This window comes from Prenolepis imparis, unplaced genomic scaffold, assembly GCF_030444845.1.
Source record: "Prenolepis imparis isolate NDT839.2.m4 unplaced genomic scaffold, iyPreImpa1.0 SCAF_9, whole genome shotgun sequence".
Taxonomy (NCBI): Eukaryota; Metazoa; Arthropoda; class Insecta; order Hymenoptera; family Formicidae; genus Prenolepis; species Prenolepis imparis.
The window spans coordinates 6,465,672-6,492,849 of record NW_028141167.1 but is presented as its reverse complement, the minus strand read 5'-3'; the positions used below and the strand labels follow the sequence as shown (position 1 = coordinate 6,492,849).

General features: G+C 31.7%; 3 protein-coding genes across 8 annotated transcripts in view; 2 read left to right on the top strand and 1 right to left on the bottom strand.

Moving 5' to 3' along the window:
* Tbc1d22 (TBC1 domain family member 22) overlaps window positions 1-27,178 on the bottom strand; it is a 27,927-nt gene extending 749 nt beyond the window's left edge. The window contains exons 1-8 of one of the 3 annotated variants that reach the window (XM_083046319.1): window positions 26,729-27,178; window positions 26,458-26,502; window positions 1,819-1,996; window positions 1,186-1,730; window positions 979-1,109; window positions 643-897; window positions 319-568; window positions 7-230 (exon numbers count right to left, since the gene is read on the bottom strand). In XM_083046319.1, the coding sequence (XP_082902445.1) occupies window positions 7-230; window positions 319-568; window positions 643-897; window positions 979-1,109; window positions 1,186-1,730; window positions 1,819-1,901 (1,488 nt within the window). In that variant the 5' untranslated portion in view covers window positions 1,902-1,996; window positions 26,458-26,502; window positions 26,729-27,178. Of the gene's footprint in view, window positions 1-6; window positions 231-318; window positions 569-642; window positions 898-978; window positions 1,110-1,185; window positions 1,731-1,818; window positions 2,015-2,429; window positions 2,981-26,457; window positions 26,503-26,728 lie in introns of those variants that run through there. The other 2 variants (XM_083046320.1, XM_083046318.1) reach the window with 2 other exon arrangements.
* On the top strand, window positions 5,552-11,817 carry LOC145940782 (tetratricopeptide repeat protein 39B). Of its 2 annotated transcripts, none has more exons than XM_083046317.1 (11): window positions 5,552-5,859; window positions 8,469-8,525; window positions 8,630-8,658; window positions 8,772-8,952; window positions 9,072-9,204; window positions 9,678-9,810; window positions 9,891-9,990; window positions 10,074-10,139; window positions 10,230-10,948; window positions 11,236-11,469; window positions 11,575-11,817. In XM_083046317.1, exons 2-11 carry the CDS (start codon window positions 8,499-8,501, stop codon window positions 11,774-11,776), a joined length of 1,824 nt encoding a protein of 607 aa, XP_082902443.1. In that variant the 5' UTR covers window positions 5,552-5,859; window positions 8,469-8,498; the 3' UTR covers window positions 11,777-11,817. The 2 variants fall into 2 exon arrangements, with proteins under 2 accessions (XP_082902443.1, XP_082902442.1); XM_083046316.1 differs by having other exon boundaries at window positions 5,553-5,931.
* Sip1 (septin interacting protein 1) lies at window positions 11,967-24,920 on the top strand. Of its 3 annotated transcripts, XM_083046314.1 has the most exons (10): window positions 11,967-12,197; window positions 15,514-15,927; window positions 16,597-16,731; window positions 19,855-20,075; window positions 20,170-20,347; window positions 20,430-21,385; window positions 21,580-21,776; window positions 21,850-22,278; window positions 22,570-22,724; window positions 22,801-23,749. In XM_083046314.1, the coding sequence occupies exons 2-10, from the start codon at window positions 15,553-15,555 to the stop codon at window positions 23,047-23,049; spliced, it is 2,895 nt and encodes a 964-aa protein (XP_082902440.1). In that variant the 5' UTR covers window positions 11,967-12,197; window positions 15,514-15,552; the 3' UTR covers window positions 23,050-23,749. The 3 variants fall into 3 exon arrangements, with proteins under 3 accessions (XP_082902440.1, XP_082902439.1, XP_082902438.1); XM_083046313.1 differs by lacking the exons at window positions 11,967-12,197; window positions 15,514-15,927; window positions 16,597-16,731 and adding exons at window positions 19,457-19,719; window positions 23,957-24,920 and having other exon boundaries at window positions 19,868-20,075; window positions 22,801-23,050; XM_083046312.1 differs by lacking the exons at window positions 11,967-12,197; window positions 15,514-15,927; window positions 16,597-16,731 and adding an exon at window positions 19,457-19,719 and having other exon boundaries at window positions 19,868-20,075.

Sequence of the window (27,178 nt, the reverse complement as noted above, 5' to 3'; positions counted from 1 at the left end):
AATTACTTGAAAATCAGGTTGCAGGAGTAAATGTCGTCTCCAAAGTAGAAGAAAGGCCGCGCACACATAGAGTTGAAACGATGCGAATCTATCAGACTCCGCCAGATAAGTATCCCACAATCGAATTGTACAGTGAAGTGGGATTTCTCTGGTCAGTAAATTGTTCATCCACCGAAAGGAGAACTGCAGATAATCCACTCCGTGCTGATGTAAATGTTGATGCAACGGTGCTGAAAGCAGTAACGATCGCATTAAAGAAAAAAATATGCGAATGTTTAATATGGTATGTATATAATTTGTTTTTATCGAGATATGCACCATCGATCCTCTGTATCAGTTCCTTCAACTGATTTACTTTGTGTTGTATTCCCAATTGAGCAAATATATAGTTGTCCTGTATACCATCCAAGAATTTTGACAGGCACCAGAAGCTGTCTGCCTCGATGATGTCGCGCTGTTCCTTCGACAGCGACGCTACGTCATAATTTTCTAAATCCTGCCAAGCCTGCACTGGTATTGCTTCTTGCAAGAAGACCAAAAAGAAGGGCGTCACGAGATCATTCATACCCTGTAACGACAATCGCGGTATATCGAATCAGTCTTAGCTTTTTATAATGCAATAAGTGATTTGACTAAATATACCTGAACATAACCAGATGCGGGATGTCTGATCGCCCAAATATACAATATTCTTTCGAATATCAGTTGCACCGTCGTCTGCTGGAATAGCGAGATGAGCGGTGACATTCTAGGGATATCAATGTGAATCTGACGATATGTATCCTGAAAGCCCTCGTCTCGTTCGACATCGTAATACTGTTTGACCAGATTCCAATAGTCTAGACGTTTACGTTCCAACGCGGGTTGTCTACGTTCCAGATTAGCGGGCAAGTACTCCTACAATATTATCACAACACTTATTGCTTCACCACAGCACTGATCATGCTAAAGTACGGCTCGTTTACCTTCGCTACTTACAGACAATAATCTCCAAGTGACGGAACGTAATTTGGCAGGCACCCCTGACCACGACAAGTGTCTTAATTCGTCCAAGTTTAGAACAGATGCTTCCAAAAGTAATTGAAACTTGTCCACTTTACTTTCACCATCTAAACAAATTCATAAGTGATTCTTAACTCCGTGTCTTAAGGATTGCTGTTGAATATGCGACAAATGAATTCACACCTTGCTCCTTTGAAGGTATAAAAAATTTATTGGGAGCATTCGTTTGCCTCAATGGTTGTGGTCTACCAGGAAATTGCGTTGGTTTGTGCTGAGGTGATGCGCCATACTTCAAATCAATGTTCTCGCTGGAATGCTGACTATTATTCACTTGCAAATGCAAATTTGCATTGCGCAAATGTAACGGCTGCACCGCTAACCTCTGTAGGGCCTCCATTTTTTTCTCTTCAGGAATAATTTCCTGCTGAACTGCTTTGGCATTTGCCTGTAGTAACTGTGAACACTTATTTCCAGATCTGTGATTGTTGATAACACTAAGAGCTGCCGAGTGACTGACTTTCTTCGATATCTTCACGTCCGAAACTGTGCAAAATTCGTCATCTCCCGAATCCCATGCATCATCCACGCTCTCTTGGAAATCTTGAAAAGAAGTAGAGCCTCCGCTTCCACCTGTACTACCACTACTATTGGCAATACTAGTCAGATTGCCAGATCCAATCGCCGTGGAATTAAATTTATTGTTTCTAACGTCCTGCTTCAGGCTTGGTCTACAAATAAATTAATCAATGATTTAATAAACACATAAATGTAAGTAACTTTTCGAATATATAGAAAATAAAATCTTAGAGTATATACCTTCCTGGCACAGCACGTGTATTCTTTTTCCAGAAAGACTGATGGGTCGAAAGGGTTTGATGGTGATAACCTTGATTTTCCATAATGGAAATCCAGTTAACTAGCACCAGATGATTTTTCAATACAGTTATCGCAATATGGGTTGCTCTTCATACCCTCAAGTACAAACGCTAAAAATCTGTAAGTACCAAGAATTCTTTACGATATTATATTGTAACCAACATTGTCATGGTATGTGTGAGAAAAGAAAGTCATAATCAAGGAAGATGATACGAAATTGTTATAACAACTAATATGTCAGCAGAAGCATAAAATCTATAGATTTAATACTTTTTATCGAATATAAGAAATATCAAAGTAGAATATTCTTATCAGATCAGGACATATATAATTGATATGATAGTACGCATAATATCATGTGCAATAATAATAAAAGGGGGAAGAAGAAAAAACTCTAATGAAAAAGTAAAGATTCTTCAAAATAACAAATGTATAATGATACATATGAGATTTTCCATGAGCTCGATGCACGACGATAATATCATGCGATTTCATCATGATACTCTGACGTGTCATAGCTCTATTCCTATAATTAAATTACACAAACGCACTTTTTGCAGGTCGACAGAAATACACACGTCTAGGAGCGGAAAGCTGTCTGTTTTCTTCGGCCGAAGAAGGTTATGTTGCGTAAGCTGCGTCAGTCAAGAGTACTCAAGAGTCAGATGTGCGAGAGAAACCGTCGTCCTTCGAAGACGAAGAGAGAGATGCGCGAGGATGCGGCAAGCGAAGACGAGGCTTCGTTTACATCTCTCGCTATAATACAAGACGGTGGACGATTATTACACCGATCTCCCGAAGCGAGCTCAGGTTTCGGACCCCCTGATCGGGGTTCTGGAGATTGTCAGTCAGCGTGTATCTTCTCCTGGCCGACGACGTTCCGTCTCTTATTTCCTCGCGATTTTCTCTCCGTGTTTCTCTCCCGCGCGTCTTTAGGACGCTCCGAAAACGCCCTTCGGAGCCACGATCGGTGACTTTGCTCGTCGCGTCGCGGACAAGCAATTACACATATAACTTTGACGTATGACCATCTGACGCGAGCGCTGCCACGAATCGCCTCGGTTCTCTCGTATACAGTTGCGATATGTATGTACATCTCTCTCGTACTTTTTATGCGTAAAATTAAATAGACATATATATACTTCAGAGAGTTGGAGAGAAAGAGAGAGAAAGGTAATTGTGAGAAAATACACACGATTCAGGAAAAGGAAACGTGTATGTGTGTTTACACTTTGTCTCTTGTCTCTTTCTCTCGCGCTGTAAATTATAAGACGAATAAATATAGAAATGATCTCAGCCTGATATTCAATTCAAACGTTTAAATCGTTGATTAAGCGATATGTTTGTATATGGTTTTATATTCCATATATTCTATATTCAATATCGTGTATAAATATCTTTAAACGAAAATTGTTTAATGCAGACACCGCACGTGTGTGTCAATATAATAAAATAATTATACTATTATACTATATATCATATATATTTTGTATCGAGAATTCCACTTTTGTTCAAGGCCAACTTTAAGATTGTCAGCGAATAGCAATGCAAGAGAGAATGAATAATTAAGCTTCTAATTTGATTACATAAAATATATATGAATATAAAAAATTATTAACCATCTAATTTTTAATACTTTTTTAATTTGCAAGCATTTCATGAAACTTCGTGGAAGTTCATTCAGTCATATGATTTAACAAACATTTAAAATGCAAAAACAACCAGGACGTTGTTAAAGGAGTATAACAATAATTATAATATAACACTCGCATGTTCAAAATTGCACTGACCAAACTACAATTATAAATGTTTTGTAATGAAATACACTGGGTGCATTGTATATGCACTGTACTTCTTTTAACAAATTTATGCATTTAAATCTAATTGTACAATACGAAACAGATTATGAATCGTGTTACGCAATTCAATCTCGTGCAATATCAAAATCATACGATCTCTCAATATGAATTCCGATTGCAAGTTTTAATGAATTTCTTAAACATCAATTATTGAATAAAAAGCTTTATATATATATATTATTTTCAGCAAAAACTTAATCCTCATTTAGAATGTTTTGTAATCTCATTTATCAGACTGATAGACTTTATTTGCATCGAAAAGATTTCCATCGAAATCCTAATTTATTTTTTGGTACGACAGAAAGAATTATAATAAAAATAGTACGTACATTTCAAAATTTTTTATTTAGAAATATATAAGTCAAATTTATTGTTACGTAAAAGAATCAGTTGAGACATATATATCTGGCACCAGTCTTTTTTACTTATACAGAAAAATAATAACAATCTCTTTGGAGTTATACGATTTTAATATTTACAATAAATTCGTTATTAGTTTAAAAGTATAAATGCATACATATGTCTGAAGTCTTAGCATGTATTTATAATTCTATTTAAATGCATTTGATTAGTTATTTGTTTTTCTGCAATGATAATGATTGTAAGAGAGAGAGAAAGAGAATAAGATATAGATAGATATATAGATATAGAAAAGGGAGAAATATATAATGTACTTCTATCTTGATTATCCTTGGATTAATGATGGAAGATTACCAGCAGATTTCTCGTTATTAATTATACTTAAAATGAAACATATATATAACGCGCGTTAGCTATGTAATGCGCATACTTAGGCAATTTGCAAGATAATCTGTTGCGGGAAAAAAGACAAACGTCATTCATATAGTGAAACAAGAAAAAATATTGAAGTATCCGCTTCTTACAAACAAATAAATATAAATGACAACTTTTTGCTTTATCATCATTATATACTTCACACGTGTCTCGCATGTTCACAATAAGATGTGTTTTGATAAATCGAAATTTAATTTTTTTTCTTCAATTAGTTTGATTCCTTTTTTTCCCTAAGATTTTTATCATTGAAAATTATATCTTTGTGAAATCAAAATGTTACACGATGAAATCTTTTTCAAGGAAACACATTTCAAATTTTACACCTATCTGATTTTTCTCTCTCTCTCTCTCTCTCTCTCTTTAGAAAATATTTAATTATTAAGATAAAACATTATTATATTATTATTATATTATTAGATAAAAATTAAAATTAAAATATCGATATATCTTTTCAGATATGATATTTTTATCAAAGAAGCGAGCTATTTTTGTTACCTTTTCATATTATATATCAAACATATATGTAACGAACAATTCAGATTAATAACAGATATTATGTAGATTCGAGAAGACAATTATTATATTGCTCGCAATGAAAGTATATTAAAGCTGAGTCAAACAAAAATCAATTTTTAATTCCATGCATTCGATAAAGATAGCAAGTTTTATAATTTTACATATTGAAAAAGAGATTTTGACCGAGAAAAAAAAATTAAAGAGAAAAGAGTTATTATTTTTCTCCTAATGTGTAAACTAATTTAATCTGTGATCTAATTTAATTGTTTGCTGTGTGAAATCTCCTTAATATTGTTACGAGCCTGATGCTCGCACATTGCTATTTACGAAAATGCAAATCACGTGCCATCGTCGACAAGAGTCGGTGCTCTGCCTGCGAACGGTCTGGGTCCAGTGTACAAGAAATGAAGAAATACATACAAGTCACTCTCGTTGGCCCTCGGCATTTTTCGACAATGCTCGGTAATCGCCCGGCTTCACGCGGGGTGGTTAAAGGATGAGCGCGGAGTCGCGTTTACGTCAGTTCACGTCGAGTGTCGAGTTTTCTCGCGCGTGAGTCGCAGCGCGGATTGTGTGTTGAATGCGTCGCGCATTTTCACGGTGCTGGGATAAGGTGCCTCGTGTTCGATCGAAAACGCATTGCGTGTATATCGCGATCCTCTGATGACATTCACCACGCAGGGTCGTAGAACGAGAAAGGGTTCATCACCATCACTACTAACACATATTGCCTCGCATCACGTTCCACGACGACGACGATCGATCGTAGACGCGTCCACCTACATCTAACTCTCCCCAGTGTTTTAACGAGGCACGCATTGCGCTCTATTTACAAATGAATTATTGATAAAAATTGATCTGCCGTGATTACGCATTCTTCTATGTACGTATACCAGTCCTCTTGTGTCGAGAAATATAAAAGCGCATTGTATACGATCATTGAATATTTACAAACATCTAACAATAAGAACATGTGAGATTGTTATTATTCTTAGCTATATATCACACTTAACATATGTGATATCTTGTGAAATTGTAATATTTTGATGAAGATTAATTAATATGTATTATCGTCGCCGAATTTATTTTTCAGTGATTTAATATTCGTTGCTCGAATTTAATATCTTGCTTCAAATTATATTTTTCTGCTACATATCTATTTTATTTGACTCGTACATGAAAATCCGTAATTGATTTATCTATTTAAAATAATTTTTACGATACACACACACATAATATATAATTACAATATATCTTGATATTTTGTTTCTAGGCTAATTGGTACTAAAGTATGTTGCACGAGAGAGGAGTAAAAAGAATTTTTAAAAATTATCAAAAATTTATTGTGAAAAACTTCTTTAATCTTCTGTGAATTAGAGATTATAATTTTTGAAATCTTCTTTATCTTTTTAATCTTCTGCTATTTTTTCTGAGAGAGCTTGTGTGTTTTCGAATTGTCACTTCTTGCACATGTGTTCCACATAAATTGGACAAAAAATTATTTCTGAATCTATTTCTGAATATATAAAATATATATTCCATGATTTAATATAATAGATTCAGAAATAAATTTTTTTTCAATTTTATATGCAACATAAAATGCACATGCATTTGCAAAAAATGACAATTTGATTAATTGTATATATGTATATATATATATATATATATATATATATATATATATATAATATCTGCTTGAAATTAAAATATCATGCATGGAATTAAAATAATATATTTTTTTTAATTTATAATTATTTTAACATAAAAAGAGAAATTATTGCTACATAAATAAATTTAAGAATCCAATTTTCCGTAAAATATATTATTAATCACATATTTTTCATCTTATAATACCATATACATAGTACACTTTAGAAAAGATTAATTTGTAATCTTATCACATTATAAATAAGCCTAGCTTGAGGTAATCGTTTTTAATCGTAACTCAAAGTCTACTGTAAAAATTGTAGATAAAAGCCAGTTGATGAATATTTCGCAAATACATTTGCAATTGCCGGTTGGTGCATCGCACAGAATTGCACGAAAATTTCGCGAGCTCGCGCGCTTTCTCCATTCCCCTCCGGGTGCGGATTTAGGAAATGTAGGTCTCTCTAGCCTTTTAGACTTTCTTCGTGGCAGTCTACTTTCCTCATGCAGCACTGAAATCATCGCTCATCGTGCTTTTCAATTCATATAGTCCGTGTCTCTTGCAGAGAATCGGCTTTTCGCGAAAAAGAATTTCCAATTTCTATAAGTTCAATTTAAAATTCATGATATCGTGCACAACGCGATATTTTGTGATTATGTGTGTGTTGGCTTACGAGGCTTCCTACTTGTAAATAAACAGGCGAAATCGGGTTTGTTTGATAAACTGCACTTTTATGTAGATGCTCTTTTATTTAAAAAAAATCACATTTTTTTCGAGTAAAAATAAAATATAAAATAATTTATTACAAGACATAATCTCTGTCTACAAAAGATCTATTTTTATTGTTTTTTGAAAAATTGTGATTTTGATGCATAGGATATTTTATAAGAGCAATTTTTTTTAAAGACAACTGTCTTATTCTCTCATTACATTTATTTGTGTTTTATTACGAGTTTCTTGCTCTCCAGCATTTGAAAGACTTCACAATCCATCCACAGTAAAGTAGAATTAATGAATAAAATTGAAGAAAAATAGCAGAAAATAAAAAAGTTAAATTATTTATTACATTCCACTTTCATGCGGGAATTAAAATAAGTTTGATTTAAAAAAATTTTTCAGAGGCTGATTATTGTAAGCGTAATCATTTTTGTACTTAGCTAATATACAAACCAAATAGATATGATACGAGATCAATTAAAAAATATCTCGATATTTTAAATATTTTAAACTAAAAATATTTAATATTAAAAATATTTTAAATTAAAAATGTGATGTATGATATGACGTTTGTATGACGTTTATATGACGTTTATATAGTAAAAATGCTCGTTTAAGCTTGCATGATTGTAATATATAAGAGCAGTTTTAATATATTCAATATTTTTTTTATTATCTACTATAATTATTATCTTTATTTATTATCATTATTTATCAATCATTATTCGCTTATTATCGTATATATAATTTTTTCAGTCATTTTATGTCAAAATAATCTGTTTACATACAAATAATTAAATATATAAGCGCTGCGTTTGCGGAAAAAATGTCTCAAAACAAAATTTGTTTATCATTTTGCTAACTACTTAGAAACAACAATGATCTCTTCGCATATAATTATATTGTCAATAAGATTGCGAAGTCTAAAGTCAATACTCGAGTCGAGCCGATTGAAGATTATTTTTTCGCAGCTTAATAATCTTTAATATGTAATTTAATGCATAGAGATTGTGTAAAAAGCTACTTTTATACAATTATTTATATTGGTTTTACAGAACAGAAAAATTTCCTAACACAAACCGAAAATGTCAGACGTTGAAGGTGATGATGAGGTAGATTGAAATTATCTATATTTTTATATTTGCTCTTTATATAATCATTCGTATTTTTTCTATCGTATTTAATGTGTGTATCTTGTGTTTTTTTTTTTTTTCAGTTTCAAGACGCTCAGGAATCATTACCACAGTACGTAGATACATACATTTGCATACATTATTATTTTATGCAAATGCATTTTTTTACTTTCAAATTTTTTTTTTTTTTTTTTACTTAAAGTATAAATGCATCTCTTGCTTCAGACTCACTTCTATGGATTTGGATACAGCGATAATGGAATCGAAAAAGGCAATTCATTGTTTCTTTAACAATGACTTCGATCAGGCGAAGAAGATTTTAGAACCATGGGCGGACAGTAGCATGTACCATTCTCTGGGGACTAGCGTATTCGCATTTTTAGAAGCAATTCTTACATTTGAACAAGTACTGATCATTCGTTATGTCCTTTCCGTTACGCATTTTATTTTTATTTATCCAACTTACAATAGAGAATATCACGGGGAAATCTCTTTCTTTAACAATATATCATGTGCAATATGTAGAAACATGTCGAGAAGGCGTCGGAGACATTAAAGCAATGTATGAGCGTATGTTCCAAACACCGAAAACATAACACTATCACGCAGAATATCGGGAAAATAGTGAAGAAGATCAACTACGACGCTTACACGAATGGTAACGTATTGCATTTGTGCATATACTTATAATAATTCAGTATGCGCGAAGTTCGCTTCTTGTAATGATTAATAAATATCAAGATATAAGCACTTAACTTTATTGATAACTCTTTCAAGACTATAAGTAATTTCTCAATAACAAACTTTTTCAATAATAAAAACTACATAAATATACTTATCAGCTCTGATATGGCATGCGTCTGTTCGCCTTCTAATCACGAGGAAATAATAATAAAAAATAAAAAATATTGAGATAATTTATTATTATAAGTTTTTTGTAACGGTGTTATTACAAATGATCGTGTGTATGGAGAAATTAATTAGAAATTTTTAACTAAAACTAAAAATCAATTAAGAATTAATATTAACTTTAAGACACAATTTCGTAAATTAACTTGGATGTAATTATGTGGCTTTTGTATTTAAAGCGTAGTAGTGCATGAAAGGAATGACCGAGAATTAATCTTACAGAGGAAGTGCATGCGGAACTCTGTTATGCCGAGTCGCTCCTCTTAAAATCGTTGCTCACGTTTGTGGAAGACGAGACTCTGGTCAGCTTTGTCAAGGCGGGATTGAAAATTCGTACCTGTTTTCTGTCATATAAGTAAATAACATCGCGCTGATGTTCAATCGGATCTCAATCTCTTCAGCAATTTTTTCATGATTATCCTTTTTTGTGTGCAGGGAATGCAAGACGATCTTGAACAACCGCAAATGGGGAAACGATAGTCACAAAGTACATTTCGAAAGTGGCGTTCGTATGGGTATCGGTGCATTCAACTTGGTATATATGTGTACAATTTTATCTTTACTATAAATAAGTATTATCGCATAAATGTTACATTTTTAAATTCTATCTTGTTCCAGATGATCTCATTGTTACCGGCGCGAATTGTTAAATTATTAGAGTTTATCGGATTCTCCGGCGATAAGGTGATTAGAAACTTTCATAAATGATAAATGATATGATAGTGATGCGTAAAGTTTTATTTATCAACTGATTGGTCATTCATTCATTGACAGACATATGGTTTAGCGGAATTGAAAGCTGGTTATAATGAGAGGAGAGGTCTGCGACAAATCCTATGCGTTATGACCTTGCTGTCTTACAATCTATTCGTCACTTTCGTACTGAGTCACTCGGACGGCGACCTAGAATGGTGCGAGCAAGTATTGAAACAGGAGCTGAACATGTATCCAAATGGCGTATGGTTCTTGTTCTTCAAGGGAAGATTAGAGCTCACGCGGGGCAATTTTGAAGATTGCATAGACTGGTATATAAAATCGTGGAAAAGTCAGAATGTATGGTCGCAGTTTCATCATATCTGTTATTGGGAATTGATGTGGGCGCACTGCTCGATGCAGCAATGGAATAAGGCGGTCATATATGCCACGATGTTGGCGAATGAGTCCAATTGGTCGCGCACTATCTACTTGTACCAGAAGGCTGCGATTTTGATTATGCAGAAATCGCCGTCCGGGAGCGATGAGAAACAACTGATCGACAGCCTGATGATGCAGGCGCCGACCTACAAGCAGCGTATTGCGGGCAAGTCGCTGCCGATGGAAAAGTTTGTGATCAAGAGGACGGAGCGTTATTTTGCGCAAAAGAAGAATCTAATCTTGCCCATATTCGAGCTTATGTACGTGTGGAATCTGTTTAGGATAATAGGCAAGCGGCAAGATTTGATGTTGAATATTTTCAAAAGGATAGAGGAGACGGAGAAAGAACTCAAAACCTCGTGAGTTAAACGTTAATTTTATTTAAACAATTCAATATTCTTTATGTATTAATATATGAGCGTATTATATATATATATATATATATATATATATATATATATATTAATACGTATTAATTATACATAATAAAGTGGCTTGAAATGGGAAAAAATGATAGAAATAAAAATAACGATTATTTTAAATGAATTCGATTATTTTATGATAAATAAAAATGCAAAAATGATGAAAGATGTGCTAATTATAACTTTTTTTTTTTTTAAATAAATGTAATATCTTGTGTGCGCAGGAAAAACGAGTTTCACGCGGACAATGAAGCGCTTTTATTGCTGTTGAAAGGCGCCTGTTTGCGACAAATGCAACATCCTTTGCAGGCGGAGGAGTGTCTGCGACGCGTTTTACAATTGGAGAAATCCGTCAAGGAGGACACGTACTTATTTCCCTATGCTACCGTAGAATTAGCTTTAATGGCTCAAGATCAGGGCGATACTCAGCTGGCTATAGGATTTTTGGAAGACGCTAAGTAAGTCTGGATTTTCTATTATGTTATTGTATGATATGATTTTGTATTAAATTTGTCAGTTTTTATGAGAAGTTAATTAAATTAATTGCATTTAAATTTTTCTAGGAAAAATTATACGGGCTACTTATTAGAGTCTAGATTACACTTCAGAATACATTCGGATCTGATGATATTGACTGGCAAGAAACCTAACAATTACACGATGAAGAAGCGCGAGAATCATCAACGATTGCAAACCAACATTACTGCCAATAATAGTGTCATTATCGCGGGTCCAAGCGCCGATTCTATCGAGATTAAATTATAGAATTATTGTATAAAGAGAGAAAGTACATATACACAATCAAAGATTTATTTATTTTTAAATAAATAAAATGACGTTCCTTCACGTACCTTCCTGGGCGACATACATATTATATATATATTGTACGTACGTATGATGAGCATTCTCTTTCGTGAAGACAGACCAGTAGTGATTGTTTGTTTTGCAATTTCTCTCTCATATCAAAAGACTCCCGTATATCTTATCTGATTTCGTTATCTATAGTCTGAAGATTTTTGCAGTTTTGGAGATTGAGTACATTTTGCAGTTACGCTCAATATGTACTAATCTAAATTATTTTCTTCCATTAGAGAAACGATGAAATAGTGCAAAAGGAATATTTTGTAGCGATTACAATATTGATGATATATAAATTATATCTTCTGTAAGAAAAATAAGAGGAAAGGTATGTACTAATATATGTAATTATATAACATTCTCGCGAAATTAGCGCGAGGATATATTTTGTAGCACGATTAATATATATTATATATGGAGTATATTATATATAAATTATTTTCTTGAGTGTATGATCTGTGATCATTCTTCTGTATAATTGGCGAAAGATTATTATAAATAAAATGAGAGAGCTTATATATGTATATATGTGTATGTAAATTAAAAGGGTTATGTAAACAAAGTAATAAAATGAATCAAGAATGATATTATCTTTTAAGAATTGTTTAAAATTGCATATCATATATATATTTTTAAACAAAAATTAAATCGAATTTGATGTATAAAAGTTAAATTCTGCTTATGGATATATATGTATATACACATATACGATACACGCATGCCTGTATATAAGTATATGTTTGTGTGAGTGTGTTTTAATTTGATTTAATATGTATGTGTGTGTATGTGTAATATAATTCTGCAATAAGTATATTTACGAAACAGTTTCCTTATAGTTTATATAAATTTTTTATCATTCTTTTTTTCGCTGATACAATTATTTTATTATATATTTATATCGAGTTAATTTCGATGACTTTCTAACAAGTAAAAATTTTTTGCGCATTATTAATGGATGCGATGAAAAAAAAGCTGTTATTGTCATAATAAGAATGAATTACCAAATTGGTGCTTATTAATCTCTAATTGATACAAATATTTAATTAACTCGCAACGTTAATTATTGTACAGTATATAAATTGATTAACTTCAAGTATATATTTTGACATTACAGTAAGTAATTGTAAACAAATTCTTTTTAGAATTCTTTAACTTGTCATTAAAATTAAAATGAGCATTTAATTGGATCAGTATTAGAGCTACACACATATACATATTTGTATTAGACAATTATATTAAGATACATAGGTATACATGAGACAAGAAGCATCAAAATAATATTTTACGAGAAACCCTTTATTTTTAATCGCTTATAACTCGAAAATTATTGGTGCCTCGACATTTTCGCTGAGGAAAAATAAGGAAAGTTTTTAAATTGGCCAGAGAATCTGCCTTTAAAATATCTCGCGGTAGTTTCGGGACACCCTGTATATATGTAATCTATAAAAAACATATAACATATTGCGCGCAATTTTATTTAACAATTCTAATATATATGTTAATATATGTGTGTGTATAGATTAAAGATTAAATAATATATATAGCGCATATAGTAATCTTTTTGTGCAAATTATTATAAATATATTTTAGAGTGCAACATTGAGAATCTTTAACTTAATGCATCAATAATAATTTTAAATTCCAATAATTTCAAACTAACTAATTATATAGCCCATATATTATTAATAATGATATTTAATTATAATGCCATTAAAACATTTATGCGCTAAATATGCGCTAAATATATATGGCAATGTGTATTATCTTAAATGTCTCTCTCTACATGTTCGTATACAAGCTACAATAAGCAGTCATGCACACGTGGCGTGGTTCTAATTATGCTGATTATGCATAATTATATTTTTTCCTCCTAACATTATATGTTATTACTTTTGTATGTGGAAGTGTTCAATATTTCACATTTATTAAGTGTGTCACTGAAAGTGAATAATTTATATATTGCATGATACAAGTCAAGGCATGTTTTTATGGTAATTTTATTTCATAAATTTAGCATTTTTATTCGTTCGCATGTTCGGATTTAACTTTAATTCATCGCGACGACATAGGTGAATACGCAGTTCTGCAATTCCAGACGGAAGTATCGTTATTATACAATCGGTAAGACTTATAAAATATACGCAGAATAAGCAATATTTAGTGTAAAGACATGATTCCGATAACTTTGACAATTTAACAATGGGTTTTAATAGTTTTTTTTTATAGTAAAAAATAAAGCAAATAGTTTCAATAAACATTTTGCTACTATTTAAGTTAAATTATAAATAAATAATATCTAACTTGTGCGTGTACATCATGAAAGACTATAATATATTTTAACAATTGCGATATAAATATTTTAAAAACGTATTTTGGAAGCAAAGTAGAATCGAAAATTTTAATATAAAACTGTCACAAGTTTTTATAAGTGTTTATAAGTGTATTCATAGTTTTTATAAGTGATCAAAGATAGCCAATTATATTGCATAAAATTCGCATGCTCAAGTTTATAATTACACTTACACGCGTACAATCTGTCATCTATTATTGATTTTCATAAATCAACTAATATTGATTTTCACTGCAGAGCTAATTTTGTTTGTCGTTCTTTATATGTAGGAGTATTACAGAGTGTCCGGTGGTTCGCGTTTCACCTGTCGTGGGCAGATTCCTGAGATCATTTGGAGACGATTTTTCCTCAGCGAAAATGTCGAGGCACCAATAATTTTCGAGTTATAAGCAATTGAAAATAAAGGGTTTTTCACAAATTAAGCCTTGTGGAAATAAAATATTAACAAAATCACATTCTTTAGTTAATTTCAGATAGAGTTTACTTTAATAGAATTTTAATTTAAGGCTTAGTTACAAAGATACATAATGACAAAAATTGGGAACATGCAAAAAATGATGACCTCCCTCGACATTTTCGCTGAGGAAAAAACGTCTCCAAATGATCCCAGGAATCTGCCTACGACAGGTGAAACGCGAACCACCGGACACCCTGTATATATGTGTACACAGAGATAGAAATGACTTGATAAACGAATATCAGAGCATACATTATTTCTCATATATATACAGGATGTCCCAGAATTCGCGTTCACACTGTGTGCGCGCCGCTCCTGATTCATGCGTAATCTGGAGCGCTTATTCGTTAGCTTTAAGTTGCTCTCATTTAGAAAATAGTGTTCAGACGCAATTTTGTCAGAGGAAAAAGTTGTTTCTTTTGGCATGGACAATCACGCTGTATATTCCGTGTCCGCGAATTCTGGGACACCCTGTATATATCTCGACATGCATCTAAATTCGTCTTAAGACCATTTCTCCTCAATGATTTCAATCTTATGTTATTAAAAATCATAATTCTAATTGTAAGTAAGACTTCGAAAGGTTTTAGCTGCTACTCTTGACATGTGAAAAAATTATAATTGATATTTTAATCCTCTCTCTCTCTCTCTCTCTGTTTTGATTATAATAATGAGTAATTTATACATATCGTAAATATTTTCGTTATGATGACATATATATATATATATATATATATATATATATATATATAATCGTACATATAAGTACATATGCATATATAGATCAAAATATTTATACGTTAAACTAAAATAATAATTATTATTGTAAAAATCTAGGATTGAGCAACTGTACAACGAATATCAAAATTCAGCAAGATGACTATTAATCTTCTAAGTACGCCTCTACCTATGCAAGTATTTCTAATGCTGCTGGGGACTCTGATTGTTATTTATCGTCCGGATATAGTAGACAAGGAAAATCGCGTGCATTCGACGGAAAACTTATCACTTGAATATGATTTTGTGATAATTGGCGGAGGATCTGCCGGTGCTGTGCTAGCTAACCGATTATCGGAAAATCATACTGTACTCTTGCTCGAAGCCGGCGCCGATGAGGAGGTCTTGTCCGACGTACCATATACTATCGGAAGTTTGTTTCATACATCCTCCGATTGGGACTATAAAACGGCACCATCATCTAATTACTGCTTATCCATGGAAAACCATCAGTGCAGTTGGCCACGTGGAAAGGTATCTTAGACAATAGCATGCGCATGTGTGATAAATCATTGGAAACCAGTATTTTTTTATATCCAAATTCATCGTCTCGTATATTAATTTTGTTAAACTTTTCCGTTGTTCTCTCAACTTTTATTCTATTTATACTTCTTGACTTCATCGTAACAATTTCCTTATTAACTCTTGCTTTTTACTCTATTTCGTACTGCATCAATATTAGAAAGATATATATCAATGGTTTTATATCAAGATATATATCAATATTTATTATATCAATATTATATTAATATATTTCTCTAATGTGTTCTCTCTCTTTTTTTATATCAATATTTTTCTAATGTTTTAAAAAGATTAAATTATTAGATTAAAATAATAGATATCTTTTGTTAGTATATAATAAAACGTTTTGTTTTTAATATTCTTAAATTAAAATTCCAAACTAGTCTTTATAATATATTTTAAATGTATAATAAAAGAATTAAATATATACTATATGTAAAATGTTAAATTTATTTCTAACGGATATATTAAATTATTCAGCTGAACTTTTTGATAGAGATTGATAGAACAAAAGCAGAGAGCAATTCTTATTAATAAACTGTAATCTTAGTAAGCGATATAATAAAGTAGAACATTATATAAAAGGATTCCAGATTAAATTGCAATGATCCATTTTTCTAGGTGCTAGGTGGTACCAGCGTCATAAACGCAATGATTTACATACGCGGTAACAAAAAGGACTACGATTCTTGGGCGGCTCTTGGTAATAAGGGATGGGATTACGATAGTGTCTTGCCGTTTTTCAAAGTATCCGAAGATATTAGAGACAAGAAACTTGTCGACTCGCCTGATCATGGCAAGGGCGGATACTTGACGGTAGAGCGTTTCAAATACAATCAGCTAATAGACTATTACTTTCTTCAATCCGGTAAAGACCTGGGATTCGAAGAACAAGATTTAAATGGTGCAAATCAGACTGGTTTCTCATTATTATATGGTACTTTAAGAGATGGATTACGGTGCAGCACTGCCAAAGCCTTTCTCCGTCCCATTTCGAAGAGAGCGAATTTAAACGTCAGCTTAAATTCCATCGTGGAAAAAATATTAGTGAAAGAAGGTTCGAAAAATTATATTACTTAACAATTTTTTTCTCTCTCTCTCTCTGCCAAATTTATCAAGACACCAATATATATCCGGATAACATTACATGTATTATTGTGACCATCTGATTGTAGTGAAAAGAGAGATATTGATTTTCGATTAACATATTGAATATTTCGCAACTATATGCGATTACGGTAAATCAAGTAATGTGATAGTTTCAATGTCGTATATATAAAGATGAACATTCGATTTTTTTATAGATTCTGGAGCGAAGATAGCATACGGAGTGCAGTTTCGTAGGAATCAGCAACATTTCGTGATCAAAGCGAAACGCGAAGTAATTCTTTCCGCCGGTTCGATAAATTCGCCACAGCTTCTGATGCTTTCGGGGATCGGGCCAAAAAAGCATCTCGTAGAGATGAAAATACCTGTGGTGTATGATGCACCCGGTGTAGGAAAGAATCTTCAGGATCACGTGGGACTGGCCGGAATAACTTATATTATCAATCCTCCTAGCGAAATAGATAAGAATCTCACCATGAGTTTTATTGCGGCTGCAAATTTGGAAAATATTCTAGAATTGATACAAAATAAGAGTTCTGATCCACTTTATTCGAATGTTTTAAGCGGAGGAACTGCGTTTGTCTATACCAAGTAAGCGATATCCTAGACCTTCGTGTCATTTAATTTTGGTTTATTAATTATTAATTGTTATAGTGGTATAAAATTTAATTCAGTATATAATTTAAAGAGAACGATATGCGCATATAATATTTTTATAATTATAATTAATTATTCACTGTTACTTGAATGGTGCAGATATGCGGAGCCGGATTGGCCGGACATACAACTAATTCTTTCGAGCGCTTCCGATTATGGACTTCTCGTAGCAGCCTTATACGGGATTAACGCACAAGATGCCTCCTCTTTGAACGCAAATATTCCAGCAGACGTTCAAGCTTATGGAATTTTTCCGCTTCTTCTGAGACCACGCAGCAGAGGCTACATCAGACTTAATTCGAGCGATCCGACAAAGGCTCCCATCATAGTTCCAAATTATTTCGACGATCCTTATGATCTTGAAGTTTTAGTACGATACATATATTATTTATATATTTGTCGATAAGAGTCAGATCCGTGATTCCTTAATTATTTGTTAGCTTAATTCAATATCAAAGAAAAATAATCAAAGATCCCGTAACATAAAAAACTGTGTTATAAGAATTTAATAAAAGTTATGATAATTTCAGATAGAGAGCGTGAAAATCCTGGAAGAGATAAGGCGCACTCCTACTATGCAAAAGTTAAATGCAACATTAAATACGAATAAGCTAGCAGGATGTTCGCAATATAATATTTTATCGGATGATTATTGGTATTGCTTTGCGCGTCATTTCACATCGACGATTTATCATCAGGTTGGCACCTGTAAGATGGGACCCGCCAATGATAGAAATGCTGTCGTCGACGCTAGATTAAAAGTCTACGGAATTAAAGGATTACGTGTAATCGATGCGTCGATTATGCCGCACATAGTTTCGGGCAATACAAACGCGCCGACAATTATGATAGCAGAGAAAGGTGCTGCTATGATAAAGGAAGATTGGGGGGGGGAAGACGTGAATATTTGATTACCACTGTAAAGATCGTGTTCGATGGAAAACGCAAAATATATCCTATATATATATATATATATATATAATACAAAACTCATCTTAAAAATCTGAAATTCTCTGTAGCTTTTTCTGTCGCTTCTCTGATTGTGAGCAATATCTCTCTTTTTAATACTAACAGGGTCCTAAACAGGTTTCCGGTTTTAATTAATGCATGTGTTAGAAAAAACTAAAATTCAATTTTTAGATAGCAGATATGATGAGTTTAGTGTAATTATATATTATTAATATTAATATATATGTATATGCGTGTGCACGTGTACTTATCATATTTTATTATTATTATGATGTTTAACGAATTACAAAATAAACTTGCTGAACAACTTTATTATATTAATGATATATATATAATTATATTGTCAAGTATATATCATTTTATCATATAATAGAGACTACAATTTAATGCAAAATAACATCCTGTTTTATTTATTTTTTCATTCCTTTAAATATATATATATCATATATTTTATTATCATATATTTTATTATATATATTATTATATATATGTAACACAAATGATAGAGCTATTGTAGTTAACCAAATTAATGTACATATCGAATAGCGAGTAAATACTCAATAAATACTAAATTATCTCATTATTCGATCAAATAATAATCTAATATGAATATGACTGCTGCATTATAGCAGATTTTTATTTCCGACATTTTGTCGGCATAGCACGGAACAGAATCAAAAACCAGTAACATAGCATAGTTATTCACTGAGAAGTTTCGTACGAATGGCTACGTAATTCACGTTTTCTCCACATAGCGCTCTCAAGAGTCTCATTCAATTGACACTTACATTTGAGGTTATCTCTGAGTTGCATCAAATTATATTGTTATACCACAATTAATCTCACAATCAGTTGGGATTTAGATTTTTTTAGTACGCTCTCTCTGATAAAAAAAGAACAGGATGTCTGAAGACGAAGTGGAAAGCTTTGAAATCACTGATTATGATTTGGACAATGAATTTAACATAGTTCGTCCTCGACGCAAACTTTCGAAGAAGCAACAAATGCTAGGTATAATATATCCAAATTATTATTAATATTATGTTATTAAAAGGGAGAATTAAATAGACCGAAGATTTAATGTGTGATTATGTGAAAATTATATATATATATACATATATAAAATTTGTAATCACAATCTTCTCTGATTTGAACATAGGAATATGGGCAGATGACAGCGATGAGGATGAATTATCTGCCAGACCATCTTTCAAAACTTTTAATAAGGGCCCTAAAAATTATACAACACCAGTTAATTTTGTTGCTGGTGGTATCCAACAAGCAGGGAAACCAAAAGATAAGGAAGATATTGATAATGAAGAAGATGAAGAAGAGACACGAGATTCTCAAACAAAGCATGATTCTAGGTGAGATTTAATACATAATAGCATTTCTAGCATATATGTTTTTCTGCGTATTTCTTTATTAAAATAAATCTATATATTTTTATTTCTTATTTAGCTCAGAAGATGAAAGGCCAAATAATTCGAAACCACGTCCATCTTTCTCTTTGAATTTAGACGGCGATATCGCAGGTCTGCGTAAAAAACGTAATCAAATAAATCCATTATTAATGAAAGGTGGAATGGGTAGTTGGGAAGCACATACAAGGGGTATTGGTGCTAAATTGTTATTACAGGTATTTTTTAAATAATGATCTATTATTTATATATATAAATTTCAATAAAACACGATAATAAAAAAGATATTTGTTTATTTAGATGGGATTTGAACCTGGCAAAGGTTTGGGTAAACAATTACAAGGAATAAGTACCCCGGTGGAAGCACATCTTAGAAAAGGAAGAGGTGCGATTGGTGCGTATGGTCCGGAAAAGGTACCAAAAATTCCAGAAAAAAAGAAAGATGACAATGGAGAAGAAACGAAAGAATCTAAATCCAAAGTATCTCAATGGCGGAAGGGTGATAACAGCAATAAAAAGAAAGTTAGATACTGTTATAGAAGTGTGGATCAAGTTTTGGAAGATGGAAAGTTGAAACCCAATAGAAAGCTTCCAATGTCTAGTGATATAAGCAGAGTTAAAGTTATTGATATGACAGGGCCAGAACAAAGAATTCTCAGTGGGTATCATGCGATAGCTGGTGGTCAGCAATGCCCTGACGAGTCTGTGACTACATCTGATAAAAAATCTAAGGTGAATTTTGCTTTGCCAGAACTACAGCATAATTTAAATTTACTCGTGGATATGTGCGAGCAAGATATTATACAAAATGATCGACGAATGAGACATTTAAGTGACAGAGTGGTTGCTTTAGAAGCGGAAAAAAAGACTTTATCGAAAGTCGTGGATCAACATGGTCAATTAATTGATACTTTAGAGAATGTGCTCGTGATTGTGGACAGATTAATGAACGAAACAAATGAATTATCTCTGCAAGAAACTGCAGAAGCTTTTAAAAATTTGCAAGACAATTATTATGAGGAGTACAAAATGTACGAACTCGGTGAATTGGCCAGTAGTTTTGTAATGCCAAAAATAAAAGATTGCTTACTCAGTTGGAATCCATTAATGCAACCGAAACAGCCTATCAAATTATTTGAACAGTGGAAGTGTATTTTGGAAAATGGAACTAGTACTACACTGCAAACACGGACTATGCATCCTTATGATCAATTAGTATGGAACGCGTGGATGCCATCGATTAGAGGAGCCATACAGTGAGTTATTCTTATAATGGATTTTAATTACATTGTGATAAAAAAAAATGATAAATAATTGTAGGGCATCTTTGTAAACATATGCCTAAAATTTTCAATCTTTTCTGAATCAGTCTCTATATTTAAATATACAAATAAATAGTTTTTTTCATATATCTCTTTTCTAATACCTTTTATGTATTTAAACAAATTAGGCAGTGGACGTGTAGGCAGCCTGATCCTTTGATTGAACTAATAGAACATTGGATGCCGTTATTGCCCAGTTGGATCTTGGAAAATATATTAGATTTATTAGTTTTGCCAAAATTGACATTGGAAGTGGAGGAATGGAATCCTCTTACAGACACTGTACCTATCCATACATGGATTCATCCTTGGTTGCCATTATTACGTAAGTATATATTGATTCACATTTGTATGTACAATTATATAAGTAAATAATAATCGCTTTTTATGTAAATTAGGAAATCGTTTGGATACTTTAATTTATCCAATAATACGCAGAAAGCTTGGATCTGCATTAGGAGGTTGGCATCCATCGGATAGATCCGCTAGATTAATGCTGCAACCTTGGGCAGAAGTGTTTGCCAAGGGAGATATGGAAGCGTTTTTAGTCAAAAATATTATACCAAAATTGCAAATAGCCCTATCCGAATTTGTCATAAACCCACATCAACAACATATAGATCCATGGAATTGGGTGTACGAGTGGAAAGAATTGATTCCTGTTCATATCATGGCAGGATTGCTAGACAAGTTCTTTTTTCCAAAATGGTTGCAAGTTTTGGCACTTTGGCTCAATCATTCGCCGAATTATGATCAAGTTACAAACTGGTATATGGGTTGGAAGGGCATGTTGAGCGATAAATTATTGGCGGAACCAGTGATAAAAGGTATGTTTATATACAAATTATTTACTGTATAAAACATTTTATAGATCTTTTTTTTTCATATATTTATATATAGACTGCGAAATCGGAAATAACTTACATAATTTAGAATGCATGTGTGTGTGCATTAATCTAAATTTTATAATATACATAAAAACAAAAATAATTCATGAGATGTAAGTTTTTGTAAATGGATATCGCCCCTTTCTTCAATATCAAACTCAAATTATTTTTGTTTGTCACACAATTGCTGTTTATTAAAGTATATAGTCATGAAATATATATAATTCACAGAGCATTTCAAGAAAGCATTGGACATGATGAATAGGGCCGTCAGCGGGCCACAAAATCAACCTGGCGCGCTGGAACATGTTTCATATTTAACGAGCCTAGAGAGAACTCAACCGACAATGTCGCAAATGGCATCGATCGCACAGCCGAGGATGGAGGTATGTATTATAATACATATATACGTTATTTGGTTAAATCGATCGATTATTATTAAATATTGTGTGTATTTTACAGAGGCTTGCAGAGGCAGTACGAACAGCCTCACAAATTCCGCAAGGTTTCAAGGATCTTGTACAAAAGAAATGTGAAGAGAGAGGTATATTATTTATGCCAATCCCGAATAAATATAAAGAGGCCAAGCAAGTATACAAAGTGGGCAACGTTCAAGCGTACATCGACGGCAACGTCTTGTTTGTGTGTCATAATGGTACAAATTGGATGCCGACACATTTAAACGCCTTGCTAGATATGTCTGAACTTTAAGGTAATAGATTTGATCCAAGATAACACAATGACGAATATCCAACATGTGACTGTCGTTATATTTATATTGTAAATACATCGGAGAAATTGATTTATGTTATTTGATCTCTTTCTAATCTATTAAATTTCTATTCCACATAATGTATATGTAAGTCGAAATGTGCTGCAATTAGTATCTCACGTTTGTGTTTGTACTGAAGCTGAAGCTGCTACTATAATACAGTAATTGTAAGATTATATTTTGGGATGTATATCTTTTTTTATGTCGTATAAAATCAACTAATTTATATGACGTCATGACATATATTTCAATATCAAACTTCATCAAGTAAGTTTTTTTTATTTATACATTATCGACTTCTGTTCAAAGAGTCGTACGCGTGTGTAGGCGTCCCTGTTTATCCCACTACCAAAGCTTTGAAACTTCTCGATATGTAAAGTTGCAAGCGACTCCCGCGGAATATATAGGGTAGACCGAAAAGTATATATGAGAAAAGATTGTATGTTTAACAAAATTTGAAAATGCTTGAAATTTATTTATAACAAATGTTTGGTTGAAGTTAAAATATTGAACAAACTGCAAGTTTGGAACAAATTCCTAATTAAAGATGTCAATAAATTTATAGAAATAGATTCAATGCATAATTGCAATGTATAATTTTATCATAGGCTATCATTTCAGTTACAACCATTTTCTTTAATTAAATGATTGAATATTCATCTAAAAAATACTATATGTTTATGTTTTTATATCAAATTTATCGAGTAAATAAATTATTCAGTAAACATAAATTATGATTTGATGTGTCATAGAATTATCTGACTAGATAAATAATCTAGTAATCATGAGCTAAGAAAATGATCGAATTATAATATTATAATCTCCCTTATTCAATAATATTATCAGGCTCTTTAAACAAGGCTGGAAGGAAGAGTTTGCGACGCCTATGGATACGAGGACATGCGACGCTACTCTTAGCAGCTCAGAGTGGTCCTGCAAAAGAGGCTAGACGTCTCTCTCGCCTACACGCCTAGCAGATCTCATCGGGTGTCGAGAGCACATTTGCATCAGATCGGAGTGTCCCTGCCTAGTAAGCGTGCGGTTGCAACTACGTCCGAACGGTCCTTGCTCTCTCGTGAATATGCGAATGCTGATTCAAAGCAACACGACACACCGATTCATGCATCAAGATGTTGCATAAATGTAACATTAATATCTATTTTATAAAAATTGTTTTTATTCTATTGAATTAACATCTTCTTTTAAAAAGATATATAAAACCTGTAGTTTTTATAAAAATAATATATATATTAAAATTATATTAAAAATAGATATTAAAAAAAAATATAAAGTGTGCTATGAGACGCCCAAACGAATAGTCGGCGCATATTTGCATAAATTATAGCGAATAAGATTCAGACTATGTATGTATATACACGACTACAAGTCCAGCATCGGGAATAATCGCGGAATGCGTCATTGTGATGTCTTTTCTACATCACTTTAATTATAATAAATCGTGAATAAAAGTTTTACAGGAGCTCAAAAGTATATGGGATTGTAATTTGTAAATTATTCTTTAAAAATTAATGCTTCGAAAGAACTATCATACGCACACTCGCGTTTTAAAATGCGATCGAGTCCCATAGACATTCCAATCCCACGCAAATCGCCGTCTATAAGTCCACGTAAAGTAGTGGAGAACGCGGCGATAGTTTTAACATTGCAATGTGCAAATCGATATAAGTACGCAATTATACTTTTTACGATACTAGAACAACACAAGCACGTGCCATTTATCGATTTTATATAAAAAAAATGATATTTTTATATAAAGTTTGTTTAAACTTGATTAATATTTTTTGACATACATCAGCTGATTAAAGCATTAATTTTTGCTAATTAAATTTTAAAATAAAAATATGTTATAAAAATTAAAATAATAATGTTGTAAATAATATGTTATAATACTTTAAACTCGAATAACATTTTATGACAGAAATCAGTTGATCACTGTCAAAAAATATTAATCGAGTTTAAAGTATTATAACATTTTACTTATTAAAACATATTATTTTATAATTTTTATTACATACTATTATTTTAAAATTTAATTAGCAAATTAACGCTTTAATCAGCTGACTTCTGTCAAAAAATATTAATCGAGTTTAAATAAACTTTATATTATTTTTTTAAAAATATTATTCTTTTTAATAAAAAACCGAAGAATGATATGCGCGCTTTTGTGTTGTAATAATAACAAAATTTGGAATAATCTGTTCAATAAAATTCGGTTTTTGTTAATAATAATATAACTTCATCTGCAAATTATATATTAATATATATATAATTATAGTTTTTCGTTAGAAAAAGAAGAATCTCTGATCTGCGAATGATATGATAGATATATCGAAAAACTACGATCATGGATTTATTTCTTACAAAATCGCAAATGTTGCAAATTATTACGAACTAGAACATTTGACGATTTTGCCTTTTTCGCTAGGTAAAATGTGGATCTCTCTCGATAACTAACAATAAGACAAATATTTTCTAGATTGATAATAAATTCTAAAATATACAAACATTGTACATTACATTTGTACAACATTGTACAAACATTGTACAATACATTATACAAAAACTTCATATTTAGTTAAAGCAAACTTCGATTTCAATAAATTATGTTATATAAATATCGAAAAAATTAGGTATTTTTGAGCCGAAAAAATAGAAATCAAAATTGATTGTAAAATGCTTCAAATCATTAAAAAAATTTTTTAAACAAATTTATTTTTAATTAATTATTAATTATCTAAAAATTATTTTAAAAACTATTAAATAAAAATATTGCTCTCTCTTAAATTTAATTAATTAATAAGGTTTGAAACTTTCTTAGAGAGCATTCTTGGAGATTTGATCTTCTACATAACTCTTTTGTACGAAACTATTTTGTTTTATTTTTAATTATTCAGTATATATTTAAATATCGTATTATGTTTTTACGAATTTTTCGGGGCCAGACATTTGCGAAATTATTTTGTTTCTAGAGTGAGCCATTTCATTATAGCGCAATATTTGTATATTTTAATATATAACATAGAAATAATCGCCAGAAAGTTTTAATCGTCTTCATGAATATGTAAATGTATATAAACCAAAAAAACGAAAATATTTAACACTTTTATTTGCTTGTCATATATTTTTTAGTTTTTTTTTAAATTATATATTTCATTGTTTTAATGAAAAAGTTAACATATCATTTCTTAAATCTTTTTTTTATATAAAGCTAATATATAATTTCTTAACTCTTTTTACGGAATTGCGCTTTAGTTATAATTTCTGGTGATTATAATCTACTTATACAGATAATGTTATATAATGTTATACACATGCAATACACTCACCGATACGATGCGCAGCAGCGGAGCTCTATAGTACAAATCGTTGATCTATAACATATAAAAAACACAAATTATATGTATACAAAATAGTTTTCAAAATAATTAATATTTGAAAAAGTCAATATAATGCCCACAATAAAACTTTTATTCGTACCGTAAAATATATTTAATAAAATTACGTTATTATATATAAATTATATATGTAATTATATATTTATATATATTTATATTATATTATATATAAATTTGTTTTAATTATAATCTCTCTGCTTACCGCATGATTGCTCCGCTGTTGCCCGATGCTTCCCCGGGCCTCATCTTCCTTCTCCTTTTTTGTTCGTACTTATTATTATAGCGTCTTTTTTGCACTTACACAGCACACGCTCGCGAAAGTATGATCACGCGGGCGCACTAATCAGCAAAATAAAATAATCGCACGACAATTTGAACGACACTCCCGATGTAAATACGTTACTTGTATGTGCGCGACTTTATACGCGAGACTTTTCCGATTTTAATCGCGCGATACTTTGTGCGGATAACCTCTCGACATTAATCGTACGTGACTTTTCATACTTGGGCACTCCCGCTTTTAATCGTACGCATATTTCATGCGCTTTTGTTAATTATATACGACACACATTTGAGAGAACAGCACGCGATAATTATAATTATACGAAGCTACGATCCGCGGGGCGCGATGTACATACAACATTCTCACGGG

Excerpts from the sequence above, each read along its gene's own strand:
- LOC145940782 (XM_083046317.1), top strand. The coding sequence starts at position 8,499 with ATGTCAGACGTTGAAGGTGATGATGAG. Across the intron at positions 9,205-9,677 it reads CTACGACGCTTACACGAATG|AGGAAGTGCATGCGGAACTC; the intron begins GTAACGTATTGC and ends TTAATCTTACAG. Across the intron at positions 11,470-11,574 it reads GGATTTTTGGAAGACGCTAA|GAAAAATTATACGGGCTACT; the intron begins GTAAGTCTGGAT and ends AAATTTTTCTAG.
- Sip1 (XM_083046314.1), top strand. The coding sequence starts at position 15,553 with ATGACTATTAATCTTCTAAGTACGCCTCTACCTATGCAAGTATTTCTA. Across the intron at positions 15,928-16,596 it reads GCAGTTGGCCACGTGGAAAG|GTGCTAGGTGGTACCAGCGT; the intron begins GTATCTTAGACA and ends CCATTTTTCTAG. Across the intron at positions 22,279-22,569 it reads GGCGGAACCAGTGATAAAAG|AGCATTTCAAGAAAGCATTG; the intron begins GTATGTTTATAT and ends TATAATTCACAG.